We start from the raw sequence: 12,624 nt of genomic DNA, 5'->3' as shown, positions 1-12,624 counted from the left end.
CTACTCATTCAACAGTGAGAGCTGCTCCTTAGGAACACAAACATTCTTTAGACCAGCAGGCATGGGAAAAAGCCACTGAGTTTGTTACTCTGTTACTTCAGGGAACTCAGAAAGAGGGATCTGATTCTGGTTAAAAGAAATTATTTCCTCAGTGTCATTGTGTATGTAGCATTTAACACTTAAGAGTTGACATTGGCTGCTGAACTGCGTGTGTCACAGTAGAGCAAAGTACTTGTCCCTACCACCTTCTCCAAACCATACAGGTGTTCACTATTACCCAAGCTGCTGTAAACTTTTTCTTTTTTTAAATTTAAACTTCTAAACTACTGCAAACTAAGACAGTGGTGTAAAAAGCAAACTGTGTTTCCTGCTGTCTCTAAGCTCACTTGGGTAATTTTGAGGATTTTTCAGTTTACATTTGGGGATGTACTTTGAACACTTCTGAATTGCACTGTTAATTCTGAGTGTGACTTGTGTTTTGTGGTTGACAGATGAAGGCTGGTTGGAAGTTGTTCAATCTTTAATTAGAGTTATTCCATTAGAAGATCCCCTGGGACCAGCTGTTATAACGCTACTACTTGATGAATGTCCTCTGCCAACAAAAGTGAGTCAAAAGCAGATGCATTTATCTCTGAATGTCAGTTACTTGTGGTTGCCACACCCAGGATCCCTTTGAGTGCCTTTCACCAGTGATGCAAGACTGATAGTGGTTCAGAAAATGGGTGTAACATTCAACTTCAAGTAGTTTGGGGTGGCTTGGTGTCTAAATGCTAATTAATGCTAGGATTATTCCCCCAAAAAGAGATAAATTTGATCCATGGAGAAGGAGCAAGAGAGCCTTGGGTTTTGGTTGCTTTTCCTGCCACTCTCTCCTGCTGTGTGGTACTTGCACTGTGCAGTTGTTGCAGAAGCTGCCCCAGTTCTGCCCTTTTGTTCTCTCATTTGCAAAGCTGCACATTTACAAGTCACTTTTGAATTTGTTCCTGCCCTGCATGTGAGGAATGCAATACAAATGGGTGTGTTAAGCTAAATAAATGACATTTTTAAACTAACAAGTACCTATATATGGTTTTGGCAAATGAGAATCCTTTTGTTTTACTGGTCACTAATCTGGTTTTGGGCAGAAAGATGACCTGAGGTGTTCATGCTATGTTGGTGCAGGTGTGTAACTAAAAGCCTCAGGTGCTTAAAGATGCTAAACATAATGTTTGTACAGAGAACTTGTCTGTCTTCAAATGTTTGTCATTATCTCATTTCTTCAGAAATTGCTGCTTCATTTCTCAAGCTTCTGATGCTGCCAATTTTAGTCTTCCATGGTGTTGTTAGGGACATGAAGAGCTGCTTGCATCAGTGGCTGGAGAATTGGTCAAGCTCTCAAACTACCTGAAGTGGGTCTGTTTCCTCTAGGCTATTGATTAAAGTTATCTGAGACTTTTAAACAAGAGAAATGTATTATGACTCTCACAGAGACTGCTGAGTTATTTTGAAAACAAAGCTATTATTAGAAACTTTGTCTAATTTAAAAAAGAAATCAGGAAATGGAGACCACTGTGAATGCACATAGGGAGAGTGATTTTGGAATTTTTGTTTGGCTCTACAATGTCCTCAGCAATCAAATTATTTGTTTTTCAAAAGCCATGTGACTTTCATTTGGGTACAGTTAAGGAGTTTGCTATAAAATAGTTGACCTTATCAGGACAAGGGATGAGGTGCTTGTTTTTCTGGGGGGCACAATGGTTTTTCCTGTGTAGCTTCTTTGCAGCACAAGCAGCTGCAGCTGTGGTGTCTGCTGGCCAAATGCAGCTTCAAAGTGTGTGCTGCTGTTAATTTTCTTTCTATACAGTTTAAGTTTTTTGTCTTGGGGATTTTAGGTCAATGCCTCACTTCCATGACAGCTGGAGAACAGCAGTATGCTGTATTTTATTTTCTGGTTTTGCAGACTATAAAGTCCATAAAGTTAAAAGGGCAGTGCAGTAAACTGTTTATTCTATAAAGTCTTTATTTAACTCAAAATACTTGATCTCTCTGACAGTTCTAATAATGGCTAAGAGCAGTATCAGTATGTCAAGAGTCTAATTTTAGTGAGTCCTTTCCATCCCAAGTCTGCTCAGTCATTTTCTCTGTTCTTTCCACTTAGCTCAGTCCTGTTCATCAGTTCTGTTTTTGTGGCTTTCCTTTTAAGAATGTAACTACTTTTCAGTGTGATCTCTGTACAGACCTCAGACTCCAGCACAGTCAACTGATTCAAATGTGGCTCAGAACACAGTTCAAAAAAACACATCTATTCAACTTGAGCAGTGCTCATTTTTCCTCCAAATGGCTGCTGATGACTTCAATATGAGGAGTTCTTCTATTCTAATTAGATCCTTGCCTGAGATTATGCAGTTTCAATCTGAATCAGCTGAAACTTTCATGAAGGCTGGAAAGTTGAGGAGGATTTGGAACTTTTCAGGGTGGGGTTCTCCCTGTGGGATGACTTGTTCTGGCTCTAGATTAACCCCTAACTACCCTGAAAAATGCAGAGTATGCTCTAGACCTGTCTGGAATTTTATTCATACCATTCTGTGTGAACAAAGCAAGTCAAAGCATGGGATTTTAGCTTTATTACCCTCTTTGGTTACTTCCTAAATCTGTGTGACTACAGAAAACCACTTAGGCTCTCAAGAACACAGTTTAACATTCTGTAAAGCTGGCAACATCCTAAATTTATGATGGGAATGTGGGCTTTTTGGGGAAGGGGCATGTCTCTTTAGTCCTGAATTCTAAAATCTGAAACAGTCCTTTTCTTTTGAAAAGGATGTGAGTTTTAGGACACTGGAAGTAGATCAGATGGCAGTGGTGCCAAATGTGCTAATTGGTTCCTATTGCCATGGGGAGCTCACTTAAATCCAGAAGTGTTCTGAGCTGTTGATCACAACAACCAACAATCTGATGGTAATTTTAAAGTTACAGCTCTTGGGTCTGTTGAACTTTTGTTCTCATCTGTCCTTAATTATCTTGTCTTAAAAGATAACCACCCCATGTTGTCTATAATACGATGCTGACTTCAGTAAAGTGTAAAAACAATCTTGTTTTTACAATATTGAATTAGGACGAAGCTGTACCTGTCAGTAGCATTGAAGAGATTTCTGATTTTTTCTTTGCAGGATGCATTACAGAAGTTAACAGAAATACTGAACTTGAGTGGAGCTGCTGCTTGCCAGGACTCTTGTCACCCTGCCAAGCACCGGAACACAACTGCGGTGCTCGGCTGCTTGGCAGAGAAATTAGCAGGTAAAGAAATTAGCAAGTAAAGAAATTAGCAAGTAAAGATCTTCTGCTTCAGCACTCACCATGCACAGGTCAGAGGTGTTGGTTTAGAACTCAATTTCTGCATCCCAGGGTTACCAGGTGTGACAGAATCTGGTTGATTCAATGTCTGAATGAGCCATTGACAAATCCTTCTGCTGTGTGGTTAGTGATTGGGGATCACTGGTGGTTATATTGCCTTAGCACTGATAATCAGTCTCTTCTGCAGACCCACTCTGCTTCTGAATTACTGAGGACACATCTTCTAGAGTGTAGGCAGGAATATCAAGTTCGTGGTCTTGGAGGTTGTATAGAAATAAAAAAGAAATGTTTTTTCCAGTAGACATGTCTTATTCTATTGTAGATAGCTGAAAAGATTCTCTTCTGTGTTGCTTAAAAGAAAATTGCTGAGATTCTATTTTAAGGTGACTTCATATAGAATTTTTATTCTGTCATTCCTACCTAGTACACAGTTGGAAACTGATGGTTAAGTTTCCTTCTTCCTGGTGATCTCTTTTGTATCTAGATTTTTTTACTCCTTTTTTGAAAGTGGACAGGAAATAGAGGGGAAAAAAGTGATTGTCCAATGTCACCTAATGGTTATTAAAACCCAATTACTGTATTTCTGTGGGAAAAAAAAAAGTAAAGAACAAGGTCTGGAAGTGGTTTTGTACTGTAATACTTCTACTGTATTATACAAAGTCAAAATGAGATATACTCTATCTGCTTCTATCTTAGTGGACACAGATCTCATTGTGTCAGCTCAGGCAACAAATCTGTTAATTAAGTGTTGGAACCCACTGCAAGTTCTTAAGAGCTTGTAGGTGCCAGAGTTTGATTCCCTGATGTCTCTCTCTTGATTAAGTGGACACTATTTCAGGGCTTTTCCATTTTAAATTGGCTGCTTGTTCTGGTGCTGCAAGCTGTATAATTAACTATCAAGTTGGCTGTTTCAGGTGCTCAGTTTTGCTTCTTTTGGGCTACTGATAGATGGAGCTGGTTTTTAAACATTGACTCTGGAAGTAAAGGGGAGACAGTCTTTTTTCAAAAGTAAAGAGCATGGAAATGCTGAGTGGAGGCTGCTGGAGTCTTACTGCAAAATCTCTGGCTGGAACTCTGTACCCACTTAGAGCAGTGAAGTGAACAGGACTGTAATGTGCCAGTAACTGTGTAATTATTAAATGTGCAACAAGTACTTTACTAGAAACAATGATAATTGTTTTATATTTTAGTTTTGCTTTGCTGTGAAGTTGTTTGGTGTTCTGTAATTTGTTACCTTGTGTTTAAAAGCTCTGTGGTGATGGGTTTGTGGTACTTCCCAGAGAGGGATTTCATTCCTGATGTTCTTGCAGGTCCTGCAAGCATAGGCTTGCTCAGCCCAGGCATACTGGAATATTTACTTCACAGCTTGGTAAGTGTCTTTGATCTTTCTATATGTATCCATACATAGCAATTAGAATGCAATTTTATTATTATTGTGAAAAGCTGAAGTCATGTCTGCTAAATATTGGCAGTATATGTTACAAAAAGCTGAAATTCCAGAGCCTGTGGGATCTCCATCCTTGGAGGTAATGAGAAATCAATGGTACAAAGCTCTGAGTAGCTTGATCTCTCTGGATCTATCTCCACAGGAGGGTGGAATACAGGAATTTTGGAGGCTCCTTTGAACCTTTGACTTACAGCTCTTCTTGTCTGTACTGGGTCTATATTAATAAAAACTTCTTCTTACTGCCCATGTTTAGAACTTCCAGTCCCACCCAACAGTGATGCTTTTTGCACTAATAGCACTGGAGAAGTTTGCACAAACAAGTGAGTATTGGCCTGGTACTGCTCTTAGCACCATGGCTTCTGCATTATTGTCACTTGCTTTGCCTGATCACTTGTGAGCATGAGAGCCTGCATTGTTATTTATTGCTCTAGTGACATCCCTCTACCCCTCAAAACCCCTGAGATTCTTGCTGAAACTTATTTTCCCTGTTAGCAATTGCTGTAGAAGGATTTGAGACACGAGGCCTTTGTCAATGACATAAATCTGTATTAGAGCTGGACAACAGCATTGGGAGCTTGTAGGCAGGAAAAGATATTTTTTGTTTTAATGACAAACAAAGATTTGCTGAAACTGGCCTTCTCATCTGAGAAATTACTACATAATGACTTATGACATGAGACCTTTGTTACTTGAAAGGAAATCAATCAATATTGGGGAGATGGAGAACAGCTGTGATCAGTCTCCTGATGATGCAGTCCATGCTGAGAAGTGGTAAATCTGAATGAAGATAATTCTGCTTGGGGAAACAACTTCATGCTTGTAATATTGAGGTTTAGGTGTGTGTGGAGAGTTCTACTGCATTTGTAGGATGTTATTATTTTTAACTTAGCCCTAGCTGATAGCAATTACTCTTTTTCCTCTTAAATTGCAGGTGAAAATAAAATGACAGTTTCTGAGTCGTGCATTAGTGACCAACTGATGCTGCTGGAGAAATGGACAGATAACCCTGACTACTTAAAACGCCAGGTTGGATTCTGTGCCCAGTGGAGTTTAGACAATCTGTGTAGGTATAACAAAGGGATGGATGAATTAAACAGTAATCACTCCTCCAAAGAGATGGAGGACTCCTTTGTGTTCATTTTTTATTAGCACTTAGTGTGCTCATTACAAACCTAGCTGCGTTTGTAATATCTCCTTGAAAAAGAAAACAAAACCAAAAAAACCCACACCAACAAATATATCCAGTGTAATGGTATGGAAAGACAACGTTGGCAAGGAAAATGTTTTTGAAAGGAAGTGGTTTGTACTCTGCAAGTTGGAGCTGCAATGAAAATTCTTTGCACCAGTTTCCTGTAACCCACACTTCAGCCAGTTTGCTGAGTGGCTCAACAGTGCAGCTCTGTCTCTGTGGAACATCTGGGTTGCTGACATGTCCTGGTGATGGCCACTCCTGTGGTCATTCCCCTCTGGCACAAAGAATTACTGAAGACTTTTTAAATTAAATATACTTTTTGATTTTTGTGATCAAAAGTAAAGTGTTCTGCAAAGCACTGATCTAGATTAATCTTTTGGATTTTTAAAAACCCACTGAATTTGCTTGTTTAGTTGTGATTTCAAGGGTGCAGTAACTCTAATGACCTTGTATTTTCTAATGCCTTTTAGAGAAATTTGGGTAAAAGGTCTGTTGGGCTTTAGGGGCTTTAGTCAGCTTATGGAAAGCCAGTGTCAGCTGTGTTTAGTAAATGTCTGTGTAAGTGTTGTAGAAAGTTTGAGTTCTATGAAGGGTCCTCAGATAAGATCTTTCACTTGTAAATTAACATGTATGTGTCAACAATTTGACACCTGGCCAGAGAAATGGTTCTGATCCTTCTGTGAAGAAAGGGCAAGCTGGGAGAGAGAGAGAGAGAGAGCTGCTTTGGCTCAGTTCAAGTTCATCACCTAAAAATGAGATGGTAGAAACCTTTAAATCCTTGTTTTCCTCTTCTTCCTATCCCCAAATCTGTTTCCACTGTAACGAGTCAGAAGAACTCTGCCCACTGAATGTACAAATGCAGTGGTAAATCCTGAAGCAGTGGCATCTTGGTGTGAACTTGGATGCCTTCCATTTGCCTGTGGGTTTCCTGCAAGTACTAATTAGGTTGTGGGAGCTCTAGTCAGAGGCACAGGTCATGCTTTCATGTTTGGAAGGTATTTAACACACACTATTGAAAGCTGTTTTCATGCAGGGAAAATCTCAGTGTTCCATTCAGTTATGCCAAAAACTACCTGGATCCTAGAGAGATTATCATTGTATGAAGTGTTTAAAATCATGTTTTGCAGCAGCAGCAACTAACACTGGTTGGGATTTTTTTATTTTTTTTCAGTTCTAAAAGAAGGCAGGCAGTTTACATATGAGAAGGTAGACTTGACCAACATTAGGGCCATGCTGAACAGCAATGATGTCAGTGAATACCTGAAGATCTCACCACATGGATTAGAGGTAGGAATTGTTTCATGTATTCAGCCTGAAAAAGTGGCTGAAGAAAAAGGTTTTGCTTTGTACTTGCTCCTGTGATTTTGTAGAATGAATCCATCTTGTCTGCTAGCTTTTACAGAAAACTTGTTTTGTCATCAAAGAGTTACAGCATCACTACACTGATCTCAGTTGTAGAAATATTCACACTAAAGTAATGCCCCAAAACCAGGGAAGTGAGGAGGGTTCTTCAGAGTCAGATGGCTTTTCACTTACTTTGTGAGCAGTTGTAGTCAAAATATCATTCTATTGTTTGTCCTGTCTCATCTTGAAAAGCTCACAGCAGTCAGATATTTGTCTCAGCCACGTGTGGTTTTTTCCTTCCTCTCTAACTCCTTCTAAAAACTTGTTTGACTACTTAGAAATGAATTTTCATGAATTAACATTGAAGGCCTCCTTATCCTTTCTACCAGGAATCAGTTAACAACCAACAATTTAGGTTTTCCTGTCTTGGCTGTCTTAGTCTTTAAATCTTTACATTGTTTCTGTCAACTTTCTACTTTTCTCCTTTTTTTTTTTGCCTGTGGCTTAACCACTTAACAATTTTCAGTCTTGCCTACTCACTAGGTCAAAGAGAGGTCACTTTGTCTGAAATGCCTCTAAAATTATGTTGTTATTTTCTTATACTCAAGAAACTTGAACCAGGGCAGGAAGGTGTTTGTTTGGGTGGTGATTTTTTTGGAGCCCCTGGCTTTGGGTGGTGATTTTTTTGGAGCCCCTGGCTTTGGGTGGTGATTTTTTGGAGCTCCTGGCTTTGGGTGGTGATTTTTTGGAGCTCCTGGCTTTGGGTGGTGATTTTTTGGAGCTCCTGGCTTTGGGTGGTGATTTTTTGGAGCTCCTGGCTTTGGATGGTGATTTTTTGGAGCTCCTGGCTTTGGATGGTGATTTTTTGGAGCTCCTGGCTTTGGGTGGTGATTTTTTGGAGCTCCTGGCTTTGGGTGGTGATTTTTTGGAGCTCCTGGCTTTGGGTGGTGATTTTTTGGAGCTCCTGGCTTTGGGTGGTGATTTTTGGAGAGCCTGGGTCTGGGTGGTGGTTTTATAGACCCTGGCTTTGGGTGATGATTTTGGGTTTCTGTTTGGTTCTGGTAGGCACGGTGCGACGCCTCGTCCTTCGAAAGCGTGAGGTGCACGTTCTGTGTTGACTCTGGGGTCTGGTACTATGAAGTCACTGTCATTACTTCAGGAGTGATGCAGATAGGATGGGCAACCAAAGACAGCAAATTTCTCAACCATGTGAGTACCTGTAATATCATTGAGCTGGTGGTGTAACATCAGTATTTTCCTTCTTACAGCATCTGTGAGAATAGCTCTGGTTATTCTGTGGTTGTAACTGAGCACTTGTTTGTTTCCTTCAATTTTTCTGTCTGTGAAGAGCTGGTTTTGCTGAATTTAGTGGTACAAGAGATGTCAGTTATTGCTACAGACTGACACTGTTCACCTAAGGCATGCAGAGCTGCAGAGACAGCTTGTTATCTGCTGGCTGTTGTCTGGAAACTATAAAGAACTCTATTTCTTATTTCTTGTAGCATAATCTCTTGAAAATTCTTTGGATGACAGTAGTTACTCTCTGTTTTTGGAAGGAAACAATAAGTCACCAGGAACAGCAGTTTCTCATATGCTGTCCTTTACACAGGTCACCAAGCAGCCATTTCCTCATCCTCTTTAACACATTTTCCTATTAAATTAACTTTCACAAGGGAAATAACTCAAATTCACTCTGGGATAACATGGTATATCATTGGACTTGCTAGTAGCAGCAGTATGGGACAGTCTTGGAATGCAAAAGCTTCTTTTTAATTAAAAATAAGGATTAAAAAAAAGATTAAGCCCTTTACCTTCTTGCCTTTTCCTGAGAGTACAGAACAAGTCTACTGTCTTATTTTATAGCTTGCTTTACTGTCCTTCTCATCCAGACAGAAAATTATCTTATTCTCAGTTCTAAGTATTCCTTTTCCTACTATTTACTTGTAATGGCTGTTAGAAACTTTGTATGCTTCTTATGCTATGGTATAACTTGTTTCAGTATTTCCATAATAAGAAAGAGTCATTATTACTACCCAAAAACGTTTTCTACCTCATCTTAGAGTTAATTTTTCATGTTATCAGCCTTCCAAATGGCCATTAAAGTTCATTGAAGTACAAGCCAGAATTTTAGGACAAAAGATATGTCAGGCCTAGCCTAGTGCTGAGAATGGAAACAGTGCTGGGGTTGACACTTCTACTGGCTAAGCTTGAGGGAGAAATTCACCTGAAGCCCTTTATTGTGGTAATTTCATGGCTTTCTGCTCCTACATGGAACTTATTGTAGAAGAATTATATATTTAATATAGAGATAAGCAGTTAAACCTGCTCATTTCTGATTATTAAAGAAAAAGTCATTCTACAGCTAAGTCAAATACAGAAGTTAATATGAAGATAGGTCAAATACATACATGTGAGCAAATATTGATTGTGGGGGTATGAGATAAATACATTGAGGAGATGAAGCAAACACCAGTGGCAAGAAACCCAATGGGAATGCAAGAGAAACTTCTGTCACCATTTAACTCAGGTATTTCTGTGAGTTCAGAGGTCTTGCTCCATTTCTTCTAATTATTCATGGAAATAGCATTGTCTTCTGCTGATGTATAACATGCATATATATATATATAACATATATGTATAACATAGATGTATAACATATATCTCTGTGTCACATCCAAAGTCCAGTTCCACATTTTGAGCATGAAATTGAAGTGTGATTTAAGTAAAAAAAAAAATTAGAAACCATACACAAAATCAAAAATAACCAACTGAACAAAAATATCATGCAGACCTGTGTTGAGCAGTCCTTGCAGACACTGAGTGTAACAGAAACTGTGTGAAATAAAAGGCCATGTGTCTGCCTTTAGACTGCTAAGAGGCTTAAAAGATTTTTTTTCCCACTTACTGTTAAGGAGCTTGGTGTATGTGCATTTTTCTGTGTGTCTTGTACAAGGTAGGAAAATAGGAGATGTCACCTCTCTGAGCAGGATGATTTTTCTCTTGCTGCAGCTGTTTTGCTGGTGGCCAAATGCTGCTGTTCTTTAAGTTCATCAGGTGTGTGCCTGAAATAAAAGGATATGATCCTCTGGATATGTCACAAACACAGGCCTCAGAAGCCATATGCTCTTTATTTACAGCATCTGTAACAAAAAGACTAGTCCTAAATATGACAGTAAACACCCATTAGCTGGGCTTAGCTTTAATTTGGGACATGAGAGGCTTGTGTAATCAGATGCTGTCTGGTATTTGCACTCCAGACAAACCATGCTGAGCATGAGGAAGTTACTTACCTTCCATAATGCTTTGGGTTTCGTGGATGAGCTCATGGGTTATGTGACAGATTTTTCTCCCACTCTGAAACTCTTTAGTCTGTGTTTGTCTTGCACCTTAGGACTATCACTTGATTATGTTTTCACAATTTGAGGGATTATATATGTGAAAGGGACACAATATGCAACAAATTAGTTGAAGGGGCTGTGTTTGTTCCCTTTGTGTACTGTGGGTTCTGGTGGTACATGGATATCTTGAGGAGAGGACATTACAAGCTTGGTACTGAGACTTCAAGATAAGAGAGTGGCTGTTACTCTGTGGTGACTTCTAAAGATGCTAAAATTTAACCTACTTGGGTACTAGCCTTGTGGCATTTAAATACTTTAACAGACAGGAGTGATTTGAGGTCACAGAGACTGGAAGGCACTTTGGAAACATTATCCCCCTCTCCTTTCCTCCTCACCCCAACAAATTCCCTTTTGATTTGAAAATGAAACTAAAACTAGTTTGAAAAAAATATTACCTTCATGGGGGAGAGAGAAGGAAACCATTCCTGATCCTGAAAGAGTGGTTTAGTGACAATTCTTTGCTTATTTTTTCTTCCAAGTTTGGGGTTAGATGTATTTCTGGTTTGGGCTCAGATGTTCATTAGTTCTTATCTATATTACACTCTCAGAGCATGAGTTCTACAGCACTTCACTAACAAACTACAAAATGGAGCCCTATCTTTTTCCCTACAAGGCCTTTTAAGGACAAACTGTCTAATTAAGAAATAACACCTAAATTATTTTTACTTTTAACCCAATAACCAACCACCCGTGCCCCTCAATGACTTTTTCATCTAATTACACAGCACCACCCAAACCCATGGAGAAGGTGAAGAAGGATCAGCCTCCACCCTAAAAAATCCATCTTGCTTTATATATATTACTATATTTTAAAACCATAAACTCCAAGTGATATTACACACTTTTATTCAAACTCCACACCCACCATCCCAGTTTTATCATTCAATTTTGGAAGCCTTCTCCACGGCCTCAGGTCAAATGCAGGGTCAGCTCCTGTCAGCGCAGAAAGTCCAAAATTCTCAGTTTCCAGAGTTCCAACAGTTTAGGTGATTGAAAACAGGCTTCTAACCAATAACCAACCACCTGCACCCCACAATGTGGACTTGCTCATCTAATTACACAACACCACCCAAACCCATGGAGAAGGACCAGTCTCAGTCCTAAAATTTCCATCTTGCTTTATATATATTACTATGTTTTAAAACCTTAAACTCCAAATTTTCCACCATGTAATGTTACACACTTTTACTCAAACTCCACACCCACAATCCCAGTTTTATCATTCAATTTTGGAAGCCTTCTCCATGGCCTCAGGTCAAATGCAGGGTCAGCTCCTGTCAGCACAGAAAGTCCAAAATTCTCAGTTTCCAGAGTTCCAACAGTTTAGGTGAATGAAAAGAGGCTTTAGCCCCTGAGTGTGGGGAATGGCTGCAGGCTGAGGTGTTGTGCTCTGTCTCTGAAGGAAGGTTACGGCATTGGGGACGATGAATACTCCTGCGCGTACGATGGCTGCCGGCAGCTGATCTGGTACAACGCCAGAAGTAAACCACACTCCCATCCCTGCTGGAAAGAAGGTACTCACTCTGTCTGCTGCTCTTTATCCTAACTGCATTTCTGCACAGGATTCTTTCCCCCTGCAGGTGTCTGTTCATTGGTGTGAACAAAGCAGTTACTGCCTCATTCTGACGATCACACAGGCTTAATAATTACTGTGTCTTTGTGATTTAAATGGGCACACTGGGCACTACAGTCTTGTTCCCCAGTCTGTGTAGAGTCTTGTTGGTTAAACACTTTTTCTTTTCAAATGCAGAGTGAAAATCATAGCACAAATTAACATTGGACATTTAATCATTAGACTTTTTTGTAGTTGAACAAGTACAAACAAGGTCTACAAATTCACTTGTTTGTAGTTGTACACAACAAGGTTGAAATCTTTCTTTCTGGGTTAAAAGAGTTATTTTAGAGAAGGGGAA

General features: G+C 39.5%; 1 protein-coding gene across 1 annotated transcript in view; it reads left to right on the top strand.

Annotated features, from left to right (window-relative positions):
- The window catches only part of RSPRY1 (ring finger and SPRY domain containing 1), a 36,595-nt gene that overhangs the window by 16,302 nt on the left and 7,669 nt on the right, over positions 1–12,624 (top strand). Inside the window, exons 5-12 of the mRNA XM_058813454.1 lie at positions 492–604; positions 3,147–3,273; positions 4,641–4,699; positions 5,031–5,097; positions 5,709–5,840; positions 7,141–7,256; positions 8,379–8,522; positions 12,114–12,225. Of these exons, the coding sequence (XP_058669437.1) occupies positions 492–604; positions 3,147–3,273; positions 4,641–4,699; positions 5,031–5,097; positions 5,709–5,840; positions 7,141–7,256; positions 8,379–8,522; positions 12,114–12,225 (870 nt within the window). The remainder of the gene's footprint in view (positions 1–491; positions 605–3,146; positions 3,274–4,640; positions 4,700–5,030; positions 5,098–5,708; positions 5,841–7,140; positions 7,257–8,378; positions 8,523–12,113; positions 12,226–12,624) is intronic.

The sequence above is a fragment of the Ammospiza caudacuta genome, chromosome 13, assembly GCF_027887145.1.
Source record: "Ammospiza caudacuta isolate bAmmCau1 chromosome 13, bAmmCau1.pri, whole genome shotgun sequence".
In the NCBI taxonomy this organism is placed as follows: domain Eukaryota; kingdom Metazoa; phylum Chordata; class Aves; order Passeriformes; family Passerellidae; genus Ammospiza; species Ammospiza caudacuta.
Note: the sequence above shows the minus strand (reverse complement) of the source record. Positions and strands in the feature narration are given on the sequence as shown.